General features: G+C 37.5%; 1 protein-coding gene across 3 annotated transcripts; it reads left to right on the forward strand.

Annotated features, from left to right (window-relative positions):
• The first annotated feature begins 803 nt into the window (after positions 1-803).
• LOC119797874 (polycomb protein SCMH1) lies at positions 804-26,091 on the forward strand. 3 transcript variants are annotated; one of them, XM_038307112.1, is made up of 17 exons: positions 804-950; positions 1,404-1,621; positions 2,654-2,722; positions 2,877-2,954; positions 3,089-3,162; positions 3,255-3,489; positions 3,955-4,043; positions 4,843-5,089; positions 16,762-17,006; positions 17,731-17,916; positions 18,089-18,215; positions 20,080-20,280; positions 20,538-20,708; positions 22,144-22,266; positions 23,253-23,372; positions 24,386-24,519; positions 24,633-26,091. In XM_038307112.1, exons 3-17 carry the CDS (start codon positions 2,698-2,700, stop codon positions 24,750-24,752), a joined length of 2,175 nt encoding a protein of 724 aa, XP_038163040.1. In that variant the 5' UTR covers positions 804-950; positions 1,404-1,621; positions 2,654-2,697; the 3' UTR covers positions 24,753-26,091. The 3 variants fall into 3 exon arrangements, with proteins under 3 accessions (XP_038163040.1, XP_038163042.1, XP_038163041.1); XM_038307114.1 differs by having other exon boundaries at positions 4,846-5,089; XM_038307113.1 differs by having other exon boundaries at positions 1,514-1,621.
• The last annotated feature ends 1,366 nt before the right edge of the window (positions 26,092-27,457 follow it).

Raw genomic sequence — 27,457 nt, forward strand, 5'->3', positions numbered from 1 at the left:
TAGTGTCCACTTACAAACCTCTGATGCCCCACTAAACATCTCTATTTCTCCTGAGATAAGTTGCACACAGGTGGGTTCTATTTAGTAGGTCCCTTTGAAGGCGGTAGGTTACCCCAGATTTTAATTAGGCATTTTAGAATAAGAGGTGAAATTCATGGTGCTAATATGAGTAAAGTGCTATGCATCATTTAAAACACCTTGTAAACCCTAAGCAAAAAGTAGTTTATTATTTATACTAAAAGTGCACTGCTTTCATACTTAAAATAAGGCAGTGCACTTAGAGTTTACTTATTCTAAACTATATTTCATATACTTAACAATAGTATAGTCAAGTGTACTTGACTATACTATTGTTTGCTTTATTGTTTACTAAAGTATACTTTAAGTATACTTTACTAAACTTAAAAATGTCCCAATTTAGTTCGAAGAAGTATTACTAAAGTAATACTTCAAGTAGGCCTACACTAAAAGTACATTGTTCAATATACTTTCTAAACTTATACTTAAGTATTCTTAATAGAATTTACTTCAAGTATACTACTTTTTGCTAAGGGAATGCATGGATATGAGCTTTCAATGATGCAAAAACAGTAAAGTTCAAGAGTTATTTTACAAGGCACTATATCTTTTACACAAAACACAACTAAAAAAACATTACTTTTTACACCATAAATGTTATATGAATCCGTATAATGTCACATCAACATTAGTTAATTGAAAACTATGGAATTACATTGTTATTCAAGACAAGTCCTTAAGGTTGTAATAACAACCAGATGCCGCCAGAGGGCGCTGTTTTGCACTTCATGTACATGTCTCCGTCCGCTTGTTTGTCTGCCTGTCCAAGTAGAAATGCTGGCAAAATACCCCCTCCTCATCTAGTTGAAAAAAAAAGGCGGACAAGCGCTAAAAATCTACGTTTGAAAACCATTCTCACGTTTCAAAGCAAGGTAAACTTCCTCAGAGTAATTGATGTGCGTCCCGCTTCAGGTTCCGCTTAGCTCTGGTCCCGATTACCGTTGGATGAAGTCGGCGGTCCCGCTGGGCTCCTATTTAGCTAATGCTAATATTTGCAATAGGGCCAGAGAGCTAGCATGCTAGGACTGTTTTTCCTGGCAGTGGGCATGTCTGTGTGCATGTGCTTAGCGTATCCTGCAGGATGCGCGTCCACCAACTGCATGCATGTTTTTCACTCGCTGTTGTTTTTTTAATAAGAACAGTACCGTAATTGTAAGAACGAGCTCTCAGCATATATTTTTGCCGCTAAATAAAAAAGTAAGATGTAAAATTAGGTCATAAAACGAAGGGGAAGGTTTCCATGTGTTTGGCTTTGTGTTCTGAGCATATCTGGATACATGTGTGGGAATGAAAGCTGTGACAGCCGCGTTATAGCTGCCCTATAGAAGCGGAGCGGACGGAGAAAAGCAGCAGAAAGAAGCTCAGGGTTAGACTGAAGGTAGAGGAGTGAGAGTCTGCTGCGGAGGACCGATTCTGATCTTCCTGTCGCTTCCAGGGAGCGGGTCGCTTTAAGTCGGACGCCATCCCCCTTCGAGGTGGAAAAAAGGCGCACTTCTATTGAAACGGGAAGCGAAGCGCAGACCAACGGTTATGAAGTTTTAGGGTAAGACAGTTTATATGATCTGATTCAAGACACCACATCGGTTCCTTTGTAGTAAAATCTCAGAGATTACATTTTCTACAAGCTAATTGATAGATTTGGGAGATTAAAAGCTGGTATTAATTTGATTATTTTATTGCATTTTAATATTTTTATATCCACGTATTAACTTTAGCAGCCGACGACTCTATTATATGTACTTTTACCTTTTATATATATAATAGATACAACACCACTTGCACGCACTTCTCCGCTATAGCTGTATATAATCTGCCATTATGTATGATATATATATATATATTTATCCTAACTTTCCTGTATAATTTGTATGTATTTTTCATATTTATTTGTCTTATAGCCTCTTACAATTACTCTTTTTATATATACCATTAATAATCAACACATACATGGTCTCTGTACACATGTAAATAAATATTTATACCCTGTATATAACTTCTGGATAGATGCAAACTACATTTCTTTGCTTTGTACTTGTGACAGTGTAATGACAATAAAGTTGAATTGTATTCTGTTTTATTTCTGATACATTGGCACATTGGTGCGTTACTGAGGTTACAGAAGGCTGCAAAATTTCTTATAAACCTCTTGACCTGTCCCTAAGGTGAAGGTTTGCTGGATTCAAAACCAGATGCCCTGGCTTCCAGAAATGAAAAGAACTGATGCTTGATTTACAGATGCAGTAATGATATTAGTCAAAGTTGCTGTTAAATTTAAAAAGTGTTTAATTAATAATTATTGGTCATTTTATCAGGTTATTTGCCGCTAAAAGTGATCTTATACTAATTTCTATAAATGGAAATGTTTAAATGATAATATAGTTGTCATTCTTGTGATGTTTCTTTGCTTTTAGTTGGTTTCTGGGTTAAAGCAGCTGAGAGTGTTTTATGTCTGTAACAGAAACAACTTCTTCTATTTTCTTTTTTTGTTTCATAACTTTAATTTGGTTTATTTATTTTTTATTTAAAGTACCACTTTAGATGATGTGGGTTGTGCTTTATCGTTTTGTCTGTACAGTGGAGAGCACTGCTGTGTTGTTAGCTGGTCTGAATTGTTGGAGCATGAGGAAACCTGTGCCACAAAAAGGTAGGAGTCTGATAACTGTAAGCTGCAGCATTTCTTCTTTCATGCTGATGCATTTTCAGTAGAATTTTGTTATATATTTTAGATAAAGAAGCAGCATGTTTAAAAATTATCCTTCAGTTAGTAAATAGCTTGTTTTGCAATCATTGCTTTGCAGCGATAGAATGGAAAGATGCCCGAATCATCAAGCATGCTCGGAGTGGACGGCCCTCTCGGGTGCCTTCACAGTACCAAGGTACTAATAACGTGTTCTATAAATATTTATACGGATGAATGTTATTTTAACTAGAAGCTTCAGTTTTTTATATTGTATTTTTTTTTGTTGGATGCCCAGTAGATTTACTCTTATATTTGCATTTTGTTCTGCAGCAGGGCACTTCAGCTGGGAGAAATACTTGAAAGAAACGGGTGCTACCGCTGCTCCATCTTCATGTTTCAAACAGGTGACCTCATTTCGCAACTTTATAGTAATATTTGTACTTTTTCTGAAAAGTTTCTGTGCTTCTGAACTTACTGGTCTCTTACCACCATGCAGAGTCTAACGCCTCCAGTTAATGAGTTTAAAGTGGGGATGAAGCTGGAGGCCCAGGATCCGAGGAACACCACGTCCACTTGCATCGCAACTGTCGTCGGCCTAACAGGATCAAGGCTGCGGCTACGCTTGGACGGGTCGGACAATAAGAACGACTTTTGGCGCCTGGTTGATTCCTCTGAGATCCAGCCAATTGGCAGCTGTGAAAAGAGCGGAGGGATGTTACAGCCACCCTTAGGTAAAAGTACAAAGTCCTTTCCTTTTTCAGGGCTTTTATGGTTTGTCCTCTAGATGTCAGTAACTGCATTATGGTTCTGTTTATGAACAAGCCTGCACAATCCTTTCTGTATAGACTTAGAAAAAAACCCACAATCTTCTTTAGTCTATTTGTTTCTGCTGTGCAGTGATACTTTTAATTAGTAGATCATTTTTTTCTTCTTCCTATTAACTAAACCTTCAGGTTTTAAAATAAAAAAAAAAAAATTAAATCTGTGACCAGTGTCTTGAAACCAACTGAAGCAGGTGAAATATTTGTCTCTTTACAGGCTGAATAAAGTACAAAAGAAAGCAATCTTTTGTTAAAACTCACCCGGTTTTCTGATTATTAATTTAATTCGGCCTCTTATCGGCCTTGTTTGCCATTCATTGATCGAATGAGGCAGTGCAGATGTCGTTCAATCTTTAAAACCATTTTCTCTTTCAGGTTTCCGTCTAAATGCGTCTTCCTGGCCCATGTTTCTGCTGAAAACGCTAAATGGTGCTGAAATGGCTCCCTCTCGCATTTTCCACAAGGTATCTGTACAAAGCTCAAAATTCTAAATAGTCAGGAGAAACATTGTGAAGCACAAGCTAAAGTTATTTCTTATTCATCATGATCTCTTGTTTTAAAAGTAGAGATGGGAGATGCTGCTAACTGGAATTAGACCATTTTAATGTTGATAAGTTCTAACTGGTAGTCAGAAGATCTAGAAAACTATGTTTCAAATCACTGAATACTACACACATAACAAACATATTTAAGATTAATGGAGAGAAATGTTTTGGGTTTCAGAAGCACCTGCATTTGCTGCGGCATGTTAAAAAACATCTATGGTTTATTGAGGCTGCAGGAAAGCAAGAGAGAGCAAGTTTTATTATCTCTGTTATGGAATCTACTTGATTTGGAAATATTGGCAGCTCTTTGGAAATGTTGGAGTCAAAACTGAGATTGACATCAAGTTTAATAACCCTAGCACCAATGCCGCTACTGATTATTAATATAAGATGTTAAACAGAATAAAAACATAAATTCTGTACTTTTTTTCTATTTCTGATATCAGTAAAATCCTGTTTTCTATCATTTCTCTTTCATCATTGCTTTCCTTCTGCCTCCAATGTAGAATTACTAAATACTCAGTAGGAAAGTAAGACAATAATTGGCATTTTTTTTATCTTCCTACATAAGTTGCCATTTAAAAAATAAAAAATAAAACAAATGTCCATAGAAAGGTCAAATTTCTCAATAAGAGTTGAGATCTCAGATCAGTGGATACATTATGGTCTGGACTTTATATCCTCTATCTGACCCTGTCTGTGTTTCTCTCCTTCCTAGCAGGAGCCTCCCTCCCCAGAGCAGAACTCCTTCCAGGTGGGAATGAAGCTGGAGGCGGTGGATCGGAAAAATCCACACTTCATCTGTCCGGCTACAGTTGGTGCGCTGCGCGGCGTCGAGGTGCTGGTCACCTTCGACGGATGGCGCGGGGCCTTTGATTACTACTGTCGCTACGATTCGCGGGACATATTTCCTGTTGGCTGGTGCGCCCTGACTGGAGACAACCTTCAGCCACCTGGCACAAAAGGTTTGGACCTCAACTATTAAGGAGCTTTTCTTTTCTTTGTTTTCAGAGTTAAGGAGATAAATAATAAGATATTTATATGGAAGACTTTCATCTTGGAACCATGGTCCTCCATAAATAATCAGACTAGCAAAAATAAAAGAGTCGGGTTTAATTTTGTATTATTATTATTATTTGATAAACTTGGGGGGGGGGTTATTTAGTAAAAGGTAGGGGTGTAAATCACACCCATCATGGCGATTCGATCCACTATCAATTTCCTGACCCAACGATTAGATTATTCTTGATACTCAAGAATACACCACGATACGATTCAATTCGATTAATTGGTCTTTTTTTTACCTTACAGGCTAGACAATGTTTAAAATTTGAAATAAATCAATGAAAGCTGTAATATCGTCATGCATTTTATTTGAGAAACATCTGCAAATAACAGAAGTAGCAAAGTTGTACTCTACCTAGGCCTATGAAAACCTCATTCACTGAGGAATAATAATGCCTCTGTGTTTACACAAGTGTGTGTGTGGAAAGAGGGTTGTGGCTAAAGAAAGCAAGGTAGGAGGAAAAAATAGGTTAAGTGCCACCGCAGCACGGGAGTCAGAATTACATCCAGGAGCAAATGGATAAAAATAGACTGGAGAAAGAAATTAAAAAAATGAATCGATACTGTTGCGGACATGTCGATGCATCGGATCGTCGGCTGTTGGATTTGATGCATCGATACAAAACGATTATTATTTACACCCCTGGTAAAAGGTAAATGTGAAGTATTTCTATAGGCCCATTTCAAGTCAGGGTCTCCTAATTAGTCACTGTAGGTCAAGTGACAATGACACAATATTTATACATTGAAAATACAGAAAAGTTTGTTTTTGATGGAACTAAATCTCTTCTAGCTGAGTGGGCTGAAAAACATTTTTTTTTAACAACTGCTAAAGGATTTTGTTGCAACAAATTATTTGCTTAAAGATTTACATGTTTTGACTCTGAACAGACAAAAAATAATATAATTAGCATGCAGCGAGGTATTTGAATGACTGAAATACATTTGTGGAAGGTCATTGGTATAAAATGAGAAAAAGACCCAGTGTGTTAATGATGAGAGTAGGGCTGAAACAGTTAATCAGATTAATCGTGATTAATCGATTATTTCCTCAACTAATAATCCTCAACTATTTTAGTAATTGATTAATCATTGAATGGATGATAATGGAGACTCTAAAATATGCCTTAGCTGATAGAGCAACCTATTTAGAGCAGCAGTAATATATAAATATTTCACATTTAAAATGAAAAAAAAAACCTTTATTCTATCAGTATGCTCTATCCAGAACTCAAGTGGGAAAGTTTTGCTTTCATCTGGTTTAAATCTTTATCCGATTATTAATCAATTAATCGGAAAAATTATCTACAGATAAAGATCTTTAGATTAATCAATAAGTATAATTGTTAGTTGCAGCCCTAGAGGAGAGTCTTGTTCCCTGTGTTGATGATTACCTAGTTAGACAGATTACAAACTATTTGTTTTTCAGGTGTTCTTTGATCCAGATGATTGGGTTTTTTCCCCAGCTTTTATTGTCATTACACTGTCATAAGTACAGAGCATTGAAATGAACTCTCTGCATTTGACCCATCCCCTTGGGGAGCAGTAAGCTGCAGTTGTGTGGCGCCCAGGGAGCAGTGTGGGGTTAAGGGTTTTGCTCAGGAACCCTGAGTGGAGGCTGTGGGGATCAGGTACTTGCAACCTTCTCAGAGCACAAGCGCAATTCTCTAACCACTAGGCCAACTCTCTTCTATATAAATGTAAAGGGTTTCACCTCAATTTTCTGGAGATTCTGACAAAATAAGTCAGGCGGATTTTCATTAAATGCATTAGAAAGGTCAAAGATTGTGATCTTCACTGTACTAAGCTGTGCTTAGTTGTTGTTTTGCATTAGTTGAAATGTACTGTGTCGTAGGATTGCCTTTAATAAATCTGTAATTTTACCCACTGATTGTAAAAGCTGAGCCGATCACCTGTATAGGCGAGGAGATGTAGCCAAGTTACAGCAATATGGCCCTGCAGTAATTTTTGGTTGTGACTAAAGGGTAACTTTTTAATGTTTGCAGTGCATGGTACCCACCACATCAGTTAAGAGCCCCACCCCTAACAATTACACACACTCATGCTCAGGACTGGACATTAGGCGATAGAAAAGCTGATGCATATCGCTCGTTGGACTAGCTGCTTAGCTTTCACTCAGCATCTCCTGACACACCCTCCAGACAGGACAGGGGACTAAAAGGCCTAAGGACACTTTCCAAAAATGACACATGGTGGGGCAACAGTGATTTGTCAAAGAACCCAGCCTAGCAGGGAAAGTAGGTGGTTTTCACCAAAACAGGCAACAAAGGTTTGCAAGCTGATATTGTCGTTTTTCAAATAGGGTGTTCTTCATACTAGATAGAATGCAATTCCCTGCTGTGGTGCTAAAACCGTTAGCCAACATCTGGCTTGGGAGCAATCCAGTACCTTCATACTGCTGCAACATTTTTTTCACTTATTTCTTTCTTTTTATTAAGGGCACGGTTATTTCTTGAGCAAATTCATGTCTTTTAGGTATTTTAAAATGTTTATGCTCATTCCTTGTTTCACTATAGGCAAATATACTTACAGTTTATATATTGGGAAATTTATGCATCAGTGTCGGCCCTCCATATTATTTTACAGGGACATAAATAAGTCACGTTCCTTTTAAGACCAGATAAACTAACAGCATAGTTGTTAATATAGTAGGGAAATATGCACCTTTGATTCAGTCATACAGTTCTCTTACTGTATTATATTTGCTCATGTTTAATGTCCCACTGTGATTGATATGTTCCTGTCTTGATTCATATGCTGGGGCAGAACAGAGCACTGTGTGCATTAGCAACTATCATAGCAACTGGCATTGGCTCAAGTTGTCTAAAAGGTTTAATGTCACTTCACTGAAAATCTAGTTTTTTTAATGAGCTTTTTACAGTAGAAAAGCTCCTCAGAGATATGCTTTTGCCTTTTGTGTTGTTGTTGAACCCCCAAAAAAAAACAGTCAATAGAATTCAGTAAGCTTTGGCTGGAAAAATAGTCCCTTTAGTAAGCCCATGTGAGGCATGTGCATCCCCTTACATGTCCTTATACAGTATCTTTGTTCTTCCGTAAAGTTCTGTGATCTAACAATGTCTGTAATTGTTAACAGAAAGCATGCTAACACTCCTGGGAAGAGGCACAGATATCCTGACTTGTCTTTAACTTGTTCATACACAGCTTTCTGAAATCCTTTGCCTCACTGATCCAAACTTAAAACCAGGAGTACCTTGAACTGAAATTCTACCTTTCCATTTTTTTCATCACATGACCTTGCTATATTGTGAAGCCTGGCTTTGGCTCTGCTTTTCACCTGAAAGAGGAAAAGCGGTGCGGCACCTATGACATTGGACTTCATGATAAATTACTTGTATAATGAGGTAATTCCCTGGCTTTTCAAAGCAGTAATATTTTAGAAGTGGCAGCCATGTTGGCTTTTTATAGCTCAAGGCATGATATTCAGCATAGACTTGAAACAATCATAAAGCGGTTTATCGTGTGGGAAACTTCAAAAGGAAGGAGGGACACCAGATTTGTCTGTAACGGGGTGAGCCTTTCTCACCTGTAGAGGCTGCCGCATGTGAAGGAGTGAAATCTGAAGGCAGCCCTCCTCTGTTTTATGAAGGTCTGGCAGCCACCCAGCTGACGTGGTTTGAAACAAGCCCCTCCACAGGCCTCTCTAGCACTCTGGCAACCGCAGTCTGATTAAACACCTAGGAAAGAGTTTCCCCCCACAAGAGGAGTTGGAGGCAAAGAGAAAAGACATGCGAACGCCTTGAAATATGGATTGTTTACATTGTTAGTAGATGGTGGGAGGAGAGAAAACGAAGCAGAGGAAGGAGGAGCAATGAGGAGGAGAGGGAAAAGAGGATCGGGCATCCAGAGAGGGTGAATCTGAGGACATCAGAGCAGACAGACACATCTTTTTCAGGCTTGGTTTGAGCAGCGCGGTGAGTTAATTTAATGAAACTACAACTGAAGTAATGGTGAAAAATAAAACTCTTATTTTATAGAAGTGATGTTCCTGTAATCTGATGCTGGCAGTGGAGTCACTGTGAACTCGATGAACTCAAAGCTCTTGAAGGAGGAGCTAGACAAGAGGTTTCTTGTTATGCATTCATTCGGCTGTATTTAAAACGTACAATTCATTGTAACCTCAAGCTCTTTACACCTTTAAACATGTTACCAGGAATTTGCTCATTCGGGGATCAATCAGGTGATTTTCTTCCTCTCTTGCTGCTGGTCCCTCCTGAAAAGCAGCAGCCTGCAGACGGCCTTTGCATTGATTGGTGCTGCTGTGTAAAAGCGTTTATTAAATACAGACCCACAGGCCAAGACTTGTGCTAATGAATGTAGCTATATCCCTCCTGAATCTGCCTGTGGTCGATCCAGGCTGAATGTCGGTGCATTTTTGTTTGTGTAGTGTGTTTAATTGCATGTGTTTAGGCCCATAGGTGCATTCTTTGGCAGAAATCTTTACTATTCCTCGTTTCCTTCGTTTTTGTCTCTCTTTGGTTGTTTCTGTATGCAAAGCACACATTCTTGAAGTTTTGCCAAGTCTGATGGTAAAGTGCACAATTTGTTTAGCTCGTCTTAAGCGTTAAATGTGGGCTCTTTTATGTGTCGAGGCTCTGATTTAAATTCTGCCATCATCAAAGGAAGAGTGAGTTCACGGAGAGAAGTTGGAGATTATTTTCAATCCATTGTCACAGTTGACTGAAGCTTTTGTTTTTGCTGGTAATTAAAGTCCTAGAAATTCAAGGCGATCGTAAGTTAGGAATTTTCTTTTGTATCCATCTGTTACTCGGAATGCATCTATCACATTTTTACTTCCTAACTCAATACCTGAATCCGAATATCTACTTTTACTAATACTGTTTGATACCAAAGCTCTTTGTCCTTTAAGGTTATTAACGTTATTATGCAATTGCTTTTATTTTCAAGAGGCTGTTTTAAAATTTCGACATGAAAGATGAGGAAATTATCCGTAGGAAGAGCGAGCTAACAGGAAATATCTCATACTAACAGCTAATAAGCAAATTGACTGTAGTTATCTAATGCTCATCAATGGGAAGTTTTTTTTTTGTTGTGTCTGTTCTTTTTGTGTCTAATGTTTAAGGCAGAGCTTCTGCAACTCATTATAGCAGCTGTGCATAAATGACATGTTGCAAGCTGACATGTTATTAAAAGATTATTGCCACAGGCGCACTAGGTGTATTTTCTTTAGCCGTCAAACTGCGAATTGTATTTATGAAAATACATTTGCTAAATGAAAGCATTGCAATTTTGTAAAAACTCCCAATTTTGGATACAAAGTTTTACGCTTCGACTGGGTGGTTTTTAGGTTGTAGCGAAATTCTTATGCTTTGCAAAGCTGCAATGGAAATGCTTTTTTTTTCACATCAAAAGAGTCACATGATCTGTAACTGGACCTTACAGCTTAGTAAAAAGAAGAAGCAGCAAGAGGGAGTTAGATTAACAAGAGTAGTTGGCACCGACTAGAGCCGTGGCTGTAAAATGGATATATCATCTAGAGTTATCCCACAAACGTTTTCACATGACGTTTCATTTGTATTTGTTGTTTAATAAAAAGACTGCAAAGGCAGAACATTTTTTTTTTAGCAATACATCAGCTACTGCTCGCCTAAAAGTTAACTGTGATTTTTCTTTCAAATGCTTTAGCTTGTAGTCACAATTTGCAATGAATGTTCTGCTTCTGTGTTAGCTAAAGTAGCTTAGCTACAGTGCTGTACACTATGTTAGCCGAGTGCTAACCAATATAAGGATTTCCTCAATAGAGCCTACTGTTTATACAGAAAATCGATTCCTTAGTTAGCAGCTAGGTAGGATTCTCAGTCTTCCAGGTCATAGTCATTCCAAAAAAAGTTAAAACAACAATCCACTGGATTTTTTGTTTCCAAGGTTGAAGACGTTTTGCTTCCCATCCAGGAAGCTTTTTCAATTCAAAATGTCAGGAACAGCATTGAGTTCGAGGTTTTACAGAGCAACCAGCAGAGTCAATGAAGATTTTTGCAGAAAATATAAAGGTGTATATATGTATCCAATTCTTATTTTAATTTTAGATTTTCCTTCATCCCAACAAATTGATATCATTTTAATTTCACAAAATTGGTTTTACTGAGCCCTGTGTTAAATGCTTATCTGGTGACAAAAACCTATTTTTTTTAATATGACTGCCTGTAAGCAGCAGATAGAACCATCAAAGTAAAAAATTCTTATTCCAATATCTAATATATGAGCAAATACAAATCCTGCTGGTAACACAGGGAAAAAGAATCTTTGAGGGGCATTAAGATGGTTGACACACTTATTATGAAATTACAACAAAGTTGTCCCGCTGGATGAAACCAGATGCAGCACTTTCTATTAAAACACGTTGCTGAGATGTAAATAAAAACAGCTTGGCAGGATAACCACCATATGGGGGCTATATTTGAAAAACAGCTTTTTTGTACAGATTTTTTATTTTTCAGAAATACTGAATGGTGGGTGTTTTTCTAATGTAGAACTCTTCTTTATGTTTCCTTGTCTGCATTTATTAACTGGATAAAGGGGAAATTTTAATGTAAGGTCATTTTCATTCTCCTTTCCAGATAAATCTATTTTTATCCCATGGTAACTATCATATTGTGTACACAGGTTTGCATTAACAGCAGTGAAATCGAACCATGTCTGCAGTTTGAGTTCATACTAGGGCAAAATGATGTTCAGCAGTTCCTGATTTCAGATTATATGTTGCTCATAGAACTGCAATGCACAGTAATATGAGCTACAGTCACAATTATAATTTCATTATATGCATTCTCGCAATCCTAAAGATCTGCTTAGATGCAATATTTAATAGGCTATAATATTCTATATGCCATGAACTCTGCAAGCCAATTATGTATCTGGATTTACTGTTCCTTACACCTACATTTAAAATGTATCTTACTGGCTGAGAGCTAAAGCTCAGACAAAGGGGGAAAAAAAGTTATTGCAATTATTACCCATATTGCAATTTTATTGTACTGATGTCGTAAAGCCCCAGAAGCTATTTTGTTAAAAAGTTCCTTAGCACTAAACAAAGATGTCTCATTACAATAGCCTCAATTATATAGTAGACTGCCGATAAGATGGAGGATAGTAAAAAGAAGCCTTTAGGCTCCTAAAACAGGAAATATTTTTTACAATATTGACTGATTGCGATGGTATTCCTCTGGATCTTCTGGATCATGACTCGTACTATTTCAGGACACCAATGGCATTAAATGTAGTTTTATCACTAAACTGTTTATTTTTTTAAATGACATTATGCACAACTGATCATCGCAATGATGACTTAAAAACCTTTTTGTGATTTAAAACAAATAACAGCAAATGGGAAAAAAATGCCCATTTGGAGGTGATTTTATTTTTGCAAAAAATTTGATTATAGTATAGAAAAATCTAGAAGTGCATTCCAGAATGACAACCTGCAGGTCTTGGTCCTTTGCAGGCAGGAGGCCACACAGTTTAGGGTCACTGTGAAGCTAGACCTCTAAGGGTATAAAGTATAGCACCTAACAGTGATGCTCGATATGATGCTCTGTAGTGTAGTGGGGTTTCAAAGCTGTCAACAGACAGAACCTCCATCAGAACTTATCAGTTATACCTGTTAAAATGTGTCTTTTTGTCATGTATGACATTAAAATCACATGTACAATATTTGCAGGATCTTAATTTGTATTAGAAACAGCCGCCACATGCAACATGTCATAAATCACAAGTGAAATTTTTCGCTCTTGAATCTTTCCGAGGTTTTGATAAATGAGGCCCAAATGCCCCCAACTCTCTGACTTCTGGTCAAAATGGGAAACCTTTTCCTCTTTAATTATTCTCTGCTAGAGGCAGATGATTGATTGAGTTGAAATTTAAAACTTTTTGGTATTTTATTTTTTTAATTTATGCTGGTCCTACTTTTTTTTTTTTCACTTTCCAGACCTATTAAACAGCCGCGCACTGATTTGTTCATTTGCTGTGACTCTTCATGAAAAAAGTGGAGCTTCAAAGATCACCAGAGCGTCCTGATGTAACGTGTTGCTCTTTTCTACGTGCTTTACCTTTTGACTCTCCATGACAAGAAGCGTCCAGTTTCAAGTGGACTTTGTGCAAGGTCATTTCTGAGACGGCCTCAGGAGAGGAAGTCTGACTGAGTTTACTTTTACTTGACCTTTTGTGCTGCACTGCTGAACAGGATCAGGTGCTTTGAAAACGACAACACCACCTAGAGTAGTGATGCATTACGTACATGGAGAATGATCTAGAAGGAAGGCAGACAGATCTATTTTTTATTTTTTTTTAGATTGGAGATGCACAGCTGTTATATCTTTGTTTTTTATGTCAGATTAATCATATTGTCTATTTTTATCAGTTCTTCACAGTCCAAGAAACCGATATTACAGAGAAGAAAGAAGAACTATAAACAAGAGCCCAACTGATGTGGAATTTTGAAGGCCAATATCGATATTGGAGGCTTTAAAAACTGATATCTGATATACTGACTGATATCAGACATATATCAGCCAGAATGTAAAAAAAAACACATGGACATACATGGGATATGTGCTGTTCAACTTTAGTCCAACTCAACTTCTCATAACATAAAATGTAATTCAAGACAAATAAAATGAAAATAGAACTATGGAATTAATATAAGCAAGTTTAATTTGAGCAATGTCACATAAGACTATAAATACAATATATTTTTGTGGTGCTGATTAAGGTATTGCCTCAGATTTTTTTTTTTTTTTTTTTTTAACTAGCTGATGCTGGAGCCATTAATAACTTTAACACTGCAGTTACATCCCTCGTGAAGTGGCTCCACACCTAAATATTCCCCTCTGCCTGTGAAATTGATATATATACATTATTTTGCATTGTATTTTGCTAATTAGATTTCACTTTACGGTTGAGCATTTAAAAATGAAAGCAAGTGGCTGCATAAAGCTTAAAGAGATAACATATACGGTAAGCTAATGGGAGGTGTTTTTTTATTTATTTATTTATTTATTTTTTTTATCTGATTAATCTTTAAGACTTATTCACCAGAACACCTTAGAAATATAAATTTGCCATATTTACATGCAGCTGAAAAGTTCCCTCCTCCACTGAACACAAGAGGCTAAACTAGGTTAATGTGGCAATGCTGCAGCTTTTAAAACATACGGACAGGATTAAAACTAAATACATAAGTTTGATCCTTTTAAAAATTGATGTAATGAAAACATTAACTTCTGAATTTATGAGCCCCAGTCCAACCTGCATGAAGTGTTATGGGACACAATGTGATAATCTTAGTTTTCTTTTAAAATGATTTTTATTTCACAAAGAGATTTTGCAGGGAGGGGCGGTGGAAAGAGAGCTCACTGAGGGTAGGGGCAGCGCAGAGCAGCACAGCCCTCAGGAACGGAGGGCAGGGGAACAGAATCGTGCCCGGCTGAAGTTTTATTCTGTCGGGCTCTACTCTACATACAGTTATATGGGACTTTAGCTGCCTTTGTCTTACATCCACTAATGTCCTGCAGAAATTCCCAGGGGATTGGCTTCAAAGCCTCTATTGACGACCCATAAGCTGGCTTCTTGGATCATCTCTGAATGTTTTAGTAACAAAGCACATGTTTGTACGTTTTTCAAATGAATACAGGTGCTGGTCATAAAATTAGAATATCATGAAAAAGTAGATTGATTTCAGTAATTCCATTTAAAAAGTGAAACTTGTATATTATATTCATACATTACATACAAACTCATATATTTCAGATGTTTATTTTGTTTAATGTTGATGATTACAAATGACAACAAATGAAAATCTCAAATTCATCATATCAGAAAATTAGAATATTACTGAAGACCAATAAAAACAAAGGATTTATAGAAATGTTGGCCAACTGAAAAGTATGAACATGAAAAGTATGAGCATGTACAGCACTCAGTATTTAGTTGGGCCTCCTTTGGCCTGTATTACTGCAGCAATGCGGCGTGGCATGGAGTCGATCAGTCTGTGGCACTGCTCAGGTGTTATGATAGCCCAGGTTGCTCTAATAGTGGCTTTTAGCTCTTCTGAATTGTTGGGTCTGGTGTATTGCATCTTCTTCTTCACAATACCCCATAGATTTTCTATGGGGTTAAGGTCAGGAGAGTTTGCTGGCCAATTAAGAACAGGGATACCATGGTCCTTCAACCAGGTACTGATAGCTTTGGCACTGTGTGCAGGTGCCAAGTCCTGTTGGAAAATGAAATCTGCATCTCCAAAAAGTTGGTCAGCTGCAGGAAGCATGAAGTGCTCTAAAACTTCCTGGTATGTGGCTGCGTTGACCCTGGACCTCAGAAAACACAATGGACCAACACCAGCAGATGACATGGCACCCCAAACCATCACTGACTGTGGAAACTTTACACTGGACTTCAAGCAACGTGGATGAAGTGCCTCTCTTCTTTTCCTCCAGACTCTGGGACCTTGATTTCCAAAGGAAATGCAAAATTTACTTTCATCAGAGAACATGACTTTGGTCCTGTTTCTCTTTAGCCCAAGCAAGACGCTTCTGACGCTGTCTGTGGTTCAAGAGTGGCTTGACACAAGGAATGCGACAGCAGAAACCCATGTCTTTCATACGTCTGTGTGTGGTGGTTCTTGAAGCACTCACTCCAGCTGCAGTCCACTCTTTGTGAATCTCCCCCACATTTTTGAATGGGTTTTGTTTCACAATCCTCTCCAGGGTGCGGTTATCTCTCTTGCTTGTACACTTTTTTCGACCACATCTTTTCCTTCCCTTCGCCTCTCTATTAATGTGCTTGGACACTGAGCTCTGTGAACAGCCAGCCTCTTTAGCGATGACCTTTTGTGTCTTGCCCTCCTTGTGCAAGGTGTCGATGGTCGTCTTTTGGACAACTGTCAAGTCAGCAGTCTTCCCCATGATTGTGTAGCCTATAGAACTAGACTGAAAGACCATTTAAAGGCTTTTGCAGGTGGTTTGAGTTAATTAGCTGATTAGAGTGTGGCACCAGGGGCCATCAATTTTGAACCTTTTCACAATATTCTAATTTTCTGATATGATGAATTTGAGATTTTCATTTGTTGTCATTTGTAATCATCAAAATTAAACAAAATAAACATCTGAAATATATGAGTTTGTATGTAATGTATGAATATAATATACAAGTTTCACTTTTTAAATGGAATTACTGAAATCAATCTACTTTTTCATGATATTCTAATTTTATGACCAGCACCTGTATGTGACTGCTGTGTCTCAAATGGCTCCTTGGCTGCTCCTTAATTCAGAAAAACACAAAGACCATCTGTGTGTGAGATGTCAGTTGCATCCGGTTTTATGTGTGGCGGGCTTTATGTTCAGGGTTAATTGCTGCGATTAAACTGAAGAGTTTGGGGGGTTTATAAATCTTTGAGTCATGGATCTCTTAATATATTCAGCTAAAGATGGTTTTTAAACTCCTTTTGATGGGATTTATTATATTGCAATGATTTTTATATTAACCATACGTTGTTTATCAATCTCTGTCTTTTCAGCTGTGCTGCCAAAGAGCCTTGGTCCTCTGACAGAGGGTAGTGTAGAAAACCCAGCGATGAATCCCACCCCGACGGTGGGGAGGCCTCCTGGTCAGAGAGGCCGTAAGCCCGGGCGCAGGAAAACAAAAATCACCGGCTCCTGGAGTCAGAAAGCTTCTGCTTTGGTATCACAAAGCATCCAGCCAGGGAAGGATTTGGAGCCCATTAAAATCCCCAAGAAACGAGGACCTAAGCCGGGCAGTAAGGTAGGCAGGAGGTGGGCAGTACAGTAGTAGTGATCTATTAATGCATGAAGATATTGTGACATGTTTCTGCCACTCAAACCACTCTCAGGGTCCATTAAACATTATTAAACATTATTGTTCAATATTAAGACCTTACTGTTGATTGGATGTAGATCATACAATGAAATAATGGCCTGTTATTTGTGGAACTTTTATTTTGTTAAAAAAAAAAAAGACAAAAAGGTGATTTCAATACATTTGTGGTTTATTTTTTGGGACTTTATAAAAAAAAAAAAACTTTTTTTAAAGGTTTTACTTGTTGCTATATTGCATTATTCATTTTAAATATCTGGTAAAGTTTGGGGATTTCTCTTCCTGACTGGCAGCTTTAAAATGTAAAGATCTGCTTCCTGTTTTAGACTCTTAATTTGTCAGCCGACCCTCTGAAGTAAAGGCTTTTGGACGGCTTTTAAGCAGCAACAGTTTTATTGAGATAAGCTGAGCATGTCCATTAAGTCTCGTCTATTTAATGTCCTAGATTTATACCAAAGAATCTCAGCCCCCTCAATGTAAGACAGTAAAAACAGCTTCTGGATGCAGCTGCTTAACCTGTTTTGTCTTAGTAGCAACACCAGGTATTGCTTCGGTTGCCTTTGTTATGCAACTCTGAAGTTTTGGGGCTTTTCTTTCATTAAGGGACGGGAGTAGTTAAGTTGGGGCCCTGACCTTTGTTCTGTATTTGCAGCTGGGATGGGGAAAGAGAGATGGCTGGTTTGGGGAGGCCCTGACCGGACCTGGACGGCCAGTGACAGGACCAGGGAGAACCAGAAGAGGATTTCTTGCCAGTTGGGCACAGAGGATTGCTCTGCAGGAGGCCCAGGCTGAATCAATCAAGATCCCAAAGAAAAGAGGGCCCAAGCCCGGCAGCAAGGTGTTCATTTTTAAATTAGATCTTTAGATCACAAAGATCCAATATTATAGATGGTTGTTTTATAGCTATTTAAAAGTGAGATCATGAGGCAGTCACTTGTGATAGAAAACATTTTGCAAATAAAAGTTCTAATAGGTGACTCAAATGGTGTAATATTTGTTATCTTAAACAGAGAAAACCTCGTGTGCTACCCAATCCTGTCCCAACGTCTCCCACCAGCAGCACTCCAGAGCCTGACACCAGTACTGTACCCCAAGATAATGCCACCATCCCCAACTCTGCACTGCAAGCTCCTACAGGTAAAACAGTGGTAATGACTGAAAATATAAGGCTAATAATTGTCATTTAGTTTTTTGTTTATTAATATTGTATATTTCAGATACGCTTCAGTTCCTGATATTAACTTGATATTTTTGGGGGGGATTATTAGTTCATAACTACATATCTTATGTTGTGCTAATCATACCCCAGATGAAGATATTTCTTTCACTCTGCATCTGTTGTCTTCCTAGCTGTTGTTTTAGCTGCATCCATAACCTGTTTTTAAACCTGTCTTACATTCAGAGGGGAGATTTTTCTTGGTATTCTATAATGTGAAATCTAGGATGTTAAATAGACAAGAGTTGATGGACATGCTCAGCTTATCTCATAAAACATACTGCGCCTTTTAAGCCATCTAGAAGCCTTCACTTCAGAGGGTCGGCCTTGAAATTTAAGAGTCTAACACTGGAAGCAGATGCAGCTGGTTAACCTGTTACCTTAGTAGCAAACCAAGGCATTGCCTCTGTTGCCTTTGGGAAGCAATTCTGAAGTTTTGGGGTTTTTTGTTTTCATTGAGGGACAGGAGTAAGTTAAGTTGTTGCCCTGCTTATAACAAAAAAGAAAAAAAGGAACTCGAAGCTAGTGGCAGATCTATGCATGCAAGTAGAAGTAAGCACTTTCCAAACAAAGGTTACAGTAAAGTCCTGTAAAACTGGACTCTGGACAAGCAAACATTCAAGGTAATAAAAAACTAAAACCTTAGAGTGACACATCTACATGCTTGTGGTTAGTGCAAAGGAAATTGGAAGTAAAATTTCAATTTTGGTTGAAAATAATAAATATTTTGATATTTTTGGCAAAATCCTTCAGCCCTGATTTTGGTTGTGTATTACTAGGTGGTATTGTGCTGTTGATCAAGTGAAAATATCCGGTACAGCCTTGAGCTTTGGTTTACAGATGTAACAAAAAAATACCAAGTTGTTTTTTTATACCTGAACATGCAGAATTTTTATGTCCCAAATGAAATGTTCACCGCAGCATTTTGTAGCGCTACTGCCAGCTCCCACCAAACTTTATTTGGAAACGTTGGGGTTTCTCTAGAAACTACAGGGGAGATAAGTGGCTTAATAGCAGCATGCTCAGCCTTCAAAAGTAATAAAGTACCCTGCTCTAAAGCTATGCTCACACAGCAGCCTGAAGTGACCCCATTCTAATTTTTTTTTTTTTTTTTTGCTCATATGCGACCTGGATCTGATCTTTTCATGGCAGTCTGAACAACACAGATCAGATGTTTTCCAATCAGGCCACTTGGCTAAGTGGTCCTGAATCCGATACGAATCTGATCATTTCAAAACGGCCAGGTCGCATTTATCCTACCGGTACGCCATTAATACCTGACAAAGGTCCTTATTCTGGGTCTTGCTATGCAGAAGTGCTAAGAAAATAACAACCATGGTGGACGATAATGCGGAGAGTAGTGTTTATGTTAAACCATCTTGAAAAGATTGAGTTTTTAAGGTTGGGAAAGATCGCTAGACGAGCTCCAGCACTGCCATCCATGTTTACTTTCGTAAACACAGAGCACGCTTGCTTGTGACGCCATTGTGACCTCTACGCTTACGTTGTATGAATGCAGTTCACACTGGAGATCACATACAGGTCGCATATATTTGAAAATGTCGGATTTCATAAAAAAAATCAGAATAGAGCATTTAGGCCTGCAGTGTGAATGTAGCCTAACAAGTGTTATTTAAACAAATAATTTACAGCCAACAACTCCCAGGTGGTGTAAATGTTCTATAATTCATCCATCTCAACAGGAAAATAATTTTTCTTTTTTTTTTTTATGATTTAATAATCATCAAGATCTTTGTTTTTGTTTTTTTTCTCTCTCTCTTAAAGTTTGTGTGTATCTAAATAAGTACGGTAACATGGGACCCCATCTAGATCTGCGGCGCGTCCAGCAGCTCCCAGACCACTTCGGTCCGGGTCGGGCCTCCTCGGTGCTGCAGCAGTGTGTTCAGGCTTGTGTGGACTCCGCTCACAACCAGGCTACAGTTTTCTCCTGTCTCAAGTCGGGACAGGGAGGAGAGGTCATTTCAGGTGAGAGCTGGACCAGGAAAGGGAAATATTTTCACTCTTTTCAGTTTTTGTTTTGGAGCTTTATTGTTTTTTTGTTTGTTTTTTTATTCAGTGTTCCATTCCCAAGCACATTGAAACATTTAACTTGTAGAACAGATCTGCTTCTTGAGGCTTAACTGGGTCATGTTTGGAGTATAAAAGTCAATTTAATGTTAATAAAGTGTAAAGAGAATGGGTTGTTAACTACATTGTTTTATCCACCTGGTTGTATTTTCCAGCATTCTTTGACCAGCAGCAGCACACTCTGACCCTCCCCACTGTCAGTAGCGTCACATACGTCCTCCGTTTCTTGGAAAAACTCTGTCACAACCTTCACTGCGACGCTTTGTTCGGCAGCCAGCCTGTGGCACGAGGAGGCGTTCACTATGACAGTCAGTCATACTCTGCAGGTCAGATCTGCTTTTCTCTCTGTATTGGCTCTCTTTTTTGGGGTTTTGACATCTAGACTTTATAAAAATATCTGAAACCTTCAACCAGAGAGTGAATTTTATAGATAAGAAGTTAAAATGGTAAAATTTGAAGGATAAGAAAACAGGTTAGGAGTACAACTCTTCTTCTAATTATCAACACCACTAATTGAAACCACATACAGAACATGTTTATCAGCCCCTATCAAAAAGCGGAAGAGTAAGCAACCATTAACCTTCCGTTTCTGCAATTTCCTTTTTGTGCAAAGATCCTCAGAAGACTCGGGTGTCCTTCTGGTTTCAGACTTTTTGTAGCCATTCGTACAATAAAAAACTGTTTTGTTAGAAATAAATGTAATAGCATTATAACAGCTTTGTGTAACACAACTTACTGGGACAGAAAACACTGACCAGCAACTCTATGGTGACAGAAATATATAGATTGTGTAACAATGTTTATGTAAAGGCGAAAGCCTTCAATCATATGCTTAGATATATGGCTAATGTTTTCAACAGTGGAACCGGGGCGGTATCGGCCGATGCGCTAAGCTGAGGTATCGGATGAAAAAAGCTGGATCGGTGCATCTCTAATTTGAACATTTCAGAACTGCTGACAGTTGTAGGCAGAAAGTAAAAAGTGAACAAGATCTGCTTGCGATCTGCTTGACAGAAATTAGTAAAACATCTGTTTAGCTTTACTTTGCAGATCCTCGGTTCTGAAAATCAGTCATGCTCCTTTGACCAAAAATAATTTAGCTTCATAGGTATAAAATCATTTGGCAGCAACACCGATTAGGGTTCGTTTGCTTCTCATCATCAGCTTTTTTCCCCAGTTTGTATTTCACAGCATTGTAGATTTGCTTTTGTTTGAAAGCTTGTGTTTTACTGATTGTAATGAAAATATTAGTAAATTAAAGCAGTTAAACTGGTTCCACTTGTTTTTCCTGCTTTGCTTTGTGGAACACACAGACAGATGAATTATAATATGATGAACTATAATAAAACATGATATCCAGATGCCATCCACACATGCACGACACAATATTACAGGACACAAATATTACTGATTTAAAGCCTCACAACTGTACAAACATCTGCCCCATGTTATGTATCTGTGCTTTGACTCTTAGAGCATTTATCAGTGAAACAAGAATAGCAAAGGAATTCTACCTTATTAGATCACAGACTTTCTAAAAGCTTTTTCTCTCTGGCCTTCCCTGCTTGTTATTGACATTGCTCTACCAGCATTGTTCACTAATTGGGGAGACGCTGACCCATTCGGCCAATGTTTTTACACTTCACCGGCAAAAAATAACATCTGGTCAGCTTAATTGTGTCTTTATCAGGGCTTCTATTGTGCAATGATAGCCTCTGCCTTAGCTGTTGATCTTTGCTCCTCCATATGTGCTGATTTCAGAGAGGAGAGGTTTCGGTGACTCCCTGACCGCTGGCCCAGGCAAAGGCACAAAGCGCTTCCATCAGGACGTCAACGGACCTCTGTCTCAGAAACTAGCTAAGCTCCCAAGGCTATCTGCTGATGGTATGCACTACCTATTATTATTGTTATTTAGTCAAGCAGGGGACTTTCTTTGTATGTTTCATGTGCCAGCCCATCTAATGCACTGTTATTACTTATATTGATAAAACTGAGTTTTTTTTATGGATGTAATTATATGTTATATACTATAATTTTGCACTTCTAGACTGTGATTTGAAGCTGCTGTTAATGCTTTTAAAATAAGGACAAAGTTTGGTTCTTTCGGTTCTGTTGGCTTTTTTTTTCCAGATATGTATTATTTATATTGAACCTTTCTCTCTATAGGAAGTAGATGCTTTCATTCAATCTTTTACATGTAGGTTAAATTGACTTGGTCATTGATTTTGTTTTGTATTTCTAAATACAGATTGAAAACCTCATGTTTCCTGTATACAAAATGATTGCAAGTAAAAGAAAAAAGCAATATCAGTTCAGTCCGTTTAGCATTTAATATGGCTCAGTGGTATACCTATTTCTTTCCAATCATTCTAGAGTGGTTTCCTGCCTTTGTACTTGAGATTTTTTATATTCTCAATGGATGGAACGTCTCAGATAAGTAGGTTTTGTACATATTAAATGGCACCGAATTCTCAGTGCTCTGCATTTATGTAAAGATTTTAATTAAAAAATGACTGCTTTGGCTGGTCTAGTAAAACTTGAAATGATCATATATAAAAAGGAGGTAGTTAAACTGTAGCTCATAGCTTGGGAAAGAGTGGTATTACATTTTAGAGCAGGAGGTTAATCATTTAATCATCTTTCAATTTCCTTAGACTTTAATTAAGCTAATGGAATATTTGAAGAGTTTTCTCTATAAGGGTAATAACTCCTTAAAAGGTCCTGCTCTTTTACTTAAGGCTATAGCACACACTTAAACCCCTGAATGTTGGACCAATATCACTGTGAAAAACTCTCCGTAGTCTTATTGACTCTACAGCTTTCAGGCCTTTTTCTTATTTTTAAATTCTTTTTGTTTTTTTCCTCCTCAGGTGAGAATAGCGTTTCAGGATCGGAGCACTTAAAGAAAATCCCACTTTCTCCAAACTGTCCAGGACTGACGCCTGGCCTTAGATCTCCCTCCAAACTGCTTCATCATAACAGCTCTGCAGGTGAAAAAAACAAGCAAACAACATTCAGCCTGTTTAACATTGTGAAATTCATTATCTTATGCATTTCCTCATATAATATTGATCATAAATCAATTATAATAATTTGTTGACATTATGGGTTTTGGAGAAAATTTGCAAACTTAAATTTGGCAATCTGTTTTACGTACATGTATATTAAAATATTAAACCGTAACATTATTGACACACAGTTGGAGAAGAAGCGTGGAGACTGTTTAGCCAATCAGAATGCAGAACACAACACAATGCAAATCCATGAAACATTGAGGTCGTGAAAGTTGAACCGCTTTATAGCAAAGGTTCACTGTACTTTTTTTTCTTATTCAGCATTCAGTGATCTGTAAAATGATTTAGTTTTAGCTGTTATCACCAGATTTAAAAGAAATAAACATACATGGATACAGTTTTAATAAATAAAAACATTTAAAATTCATGTAGTTCAATAACTTGATTCATTCAGTAAAACAATCGACTGGTGTTTCCAAACCTTGTTTTTCTTTCATTTATTAGAATCTCCCTTTTTCTTATTTTAATAACATTTAAGTTTAACATAAAAGAATGGATACAGAACTGTGGGCTTAAGGAAAAGCATGTTTAATACATTTTCTTTTAATTTAAAGGTACTTTTGACTAATGAGGCTGATCAGTTCCCTTTTTTTATGTATAATAAATTTAGTTGTATATCTCTTTACACATAGTTAATCCGTATAGGATGAGTTTTACCTATTAAAATCAAATGAATAAAATCAATGTATTTCCTGGATACTGAAATATACAGAAATGAACATGTATCAAGGTAAAAGACGTCGATTTGGGGTTTATCTGTCTGTCTTCATCCCTCCTTTCTTCTTCTAGTATAACATATAGCTGGTTTATTTCAAGAGGGATACTTTACCCAAGAATTTCATAATTATTGTTCAAATTTGACTTTTGACACGAAAGCTGATCAACTTTGTTTTGTTTTCTTAATCTACGCCTTTTTCTTTCTTTCTTAGGTTCAGGCAGTTTCCGGGAGAGTCCCAGACCCAGCGGTCAGGATCCAAACCTTTGGACTGTTGAGGAAGTCATGCAGTATATTCGAGATAGTGACCCAGTTCTGGCTCCACATGCTGACCTTTTCAGAAAACATGTAGGTATCTCTTATACTCCTTAATACAGAAGATCTGCACTCCCATTTTTCTTCTAGTAGAAATAAAAAGCATCTCTGTGGTACTAATGAATGGTTTTCTCTCTGCGTTACAGGAGATTGATGGTAAAGCCCTTCTGTTACTGCGCAGTGATGTTATGATGAAATACATGGGTCTGAAGCTTGGGCCCGCGCTCAAACTCACCTTCCACATCGACAAGCTTAAACGAGCTTAAAGAGGCCGTATCAGCTGCAGCCTTTAAAAAGGCTCCCCTATTACCCCATCTCCCTTTTCCAGTGTCAGTATACCATGCACATCAGAAAGGACATATACTGACCGTTTACATGTAGCAATTTACTTCTGACCATCATATATATGGTCCCATGTTCTCCTTTTTTTCCCTCATCTAATGAGGAATGTGTATTTTGTGTAGCACAATCTAGCTTACAGGCAGCACGGGATACATACAGCTGTTGGCTGAAAATCCATTTCTGTGAACATAGGCGAAGTCCAACCTTTCATTTGGGAGCCTGTAGAACCACAGTTGGTATGATGTGGTTTTGCTTGTATGCTATTTGTCGTTTTTTACCATACATGGCACCATGCATGATGGCCAAATACCTCAAATAAATACACTTTAGCCACATCTGTCCAAAGTTGTTTTGTTCCAGATGTGCTGCAGTGTTTTTTTTTTTTTTTTTTTTTTTTTTTTAGAAAGCAGAAGCTTTCTTCTGGGAACCCTTCCAGATAAGCCATATACCTTTGGTGTTTTTGTCATTAACTGTAAAAGACTGAGCTTTAAATTGTTTGGAAACAAAAATATAACTATTGGACTGATGAGCGGCTAAAGAAGCTCCTCTGAAGTCATGGCTGATGTAGATAATAAAGTGCATTGGATTACTGTTCTCTCTGAAAGTTATGGAATCTGGAAGGGTCTACCTTTTTTTTTCCCATTTCTGTATTGACAGTCAAGAAGACAGATTCATTTCCTCTCAATTTTTAATCATTTCAGTTTGACTTGAAATCTCACACGGCTACGTTTTAAATGCTGAAGGGCCTTTTAGCCCGTTTTCAAGACATTACAATTAAATCTGTACATTTTCATATTTTCTACTTCTATATTGTATTTTTCAATATTAATTGTTGGATCATAAAAAGAAAACCCTAAAAGTAGAATAGAAAACACTAAATGCATCCCAATAATTGGGAGTTTTCTACTAGTCTCAGTTTGAGGCACAACTTTTGCATTTATAAGATAAATCTTTTGGGGCGGGGGTTCATTTTATTAAAGAACAATCAACTTTTATTCCAGATTTGCAGTTTTAATCTCTTTTCTAAATATTTGCTGCATATGCTGTGTTATTTGTACTTTTTTACATTTTATACTTCATCAGTGCTCCCTTTGGGAAGAGCTGCGTCATACTCGGCATGTTCATGAATTTATAATTACGCTTTGTTTTCCGTTTGCGTTGCAATTCCAACAGAATATGTAGTTGATTGTTTATAAACTTGTGTTAACAGATTGTTGTCATAAAATGTTCAATTATTTAAATTAAAGTATATGTTAACATCTATGGCTGGTTTCATAATTATTTCTTATTGTCAGGTAGTTTTTATCCAGTCAGTTGAATTTTAAATGACTGTAACCACCTGACTTACCAACAGAGGGCGGTACAGAGCTATTTACCTATATCCTAAGTCATGCTTTTTTACTCTGTTTTGTTCTACCTTGGGTGGCCATCTCTCCATCTGGTAATCTCAGCTTGATCTGATATTTTTTCCATGTAACTGTTTCGTGCAGTTTTCTCCATTATCAGTGCTTCACTTAGATTGCAACTATGTTGTTTCATTAATTCTTTGCTATTTAAAGCACCCCCTTAGGCTTGTTTCAAGATGGAGAACATAATTTGAGTCTAAGGTACTGCTTTTAAAAAATCCACTTATTTCATACTAATCTTACAATCCGGCTGCCCATCCCTGTGAATGTTTTCTTTAATTCAACTGAAGATTTTAAGTTTAAAGGGTTTATGACCACGCAGACCCCATCTACTCTTGTTAAAAAGATGAAAATAAAAACGGGATAATGAGCTTTTCATTTCCTCAATTTTAAAGATATAACATTTTATGTTTGTATAGTAGGTCTATCAACTTGAACTAACAGTTTTTAGCATATTTCTATGCATAGCAGCATTAATGGCCTTAAACTGTATGTTGGTGGACTCCACTGCGATGGTTCATTCTGAATTAAACTAATCAACTCTGGCCTGTGAGCTTCTCTGTCTTGTATCTCTGGGATGTCTCCTACAGCAGACCTAACTTCTCAGGCCACTCTACATGAAGGAAATCAGATTTAAGCTCAACTAGATTGTTTTCCCCCCTTTGATCAATCAAGCCATTCTTCTAAAAAATAAGAAAAGGGCAGACATAAGCAATCATGCTCCCTAATTGGTATTCATGATAGATTCACGACTCATTTAAATTGTTTAATTGCTTGTTACGCTGATTCTGGGTGGGTTTTCCAATTATCTTTTATATACCCTTAGCAAACTTGGGTGTTTACAACCCTGCTTAGTTCTATTGATTATCCTCTGATTAAATGGCCTATAAGACTTAATTGCTTTAAACTGGTAGCAACATATAGTACATTGTTTTTAAAAGTATTCCTAACTCTTGAAACATTACATTTCCTGTTACAATTGCAAAAGGATTGCTTCTGAGATTTTATTTAGTGTGTTTGTATTCAGCTCCCATTACCCTGACCTACAGTTCATTCTATAGAAGTAATGTGTAAATAAAGTAGATTTTAATATTCCTTAGATTCTCTTCTGCTCCATCATGGCTGTCGAACTTCAATAGCAAGGTTGGGAAGAAGATAAATACTCCTAGAGCTAGTGTTAGCTCTGACTGAGCTGCAGAGATCAACATCTCAGGTTTATGAAT

This window comes from Cyprinodon tularosa, unplaced genomic scaffold (genome assembly GCF_016077235.1).
Source record: "Cyprinodon tularosa strain WSP-4 unplaced genomic scaffold, ASM1607723v1 ctg60, whole genome shotgun sequence".
NCBI classification, from domain to species: domain Eukaryota; kingdom Metazoa; phylum Chordata; class Actinopteri; order Cyprinodontiformes; family Cyprinodontidae; genus Cyprinodon; species Cyprinodon tularosa.

Excerpts from the sequence above, each read along its gene's own strand:
- LOC119797874 (XM_038307112.1), top strand. The coding sequence starts at position 2,698 with ATGAGGAAACCTGTGCCACAAAAAG. Across the intron at positions 3,490-3,954 it reads GATGTTACAGCCACCCTTAG|GTTTCCGTCTAAATGCGTCT; the intron begins GTAAAAGTACAA and ends TTTCTCTTTCAG. Across the intron at positions 20,709-22,143 it reads CAGTCAGTCATACTCTGCAG|AGAGGAGAGGTTTCGGTGAC; the intron begins GTCAGATCTGCT and ends TGCTGATTTCAG.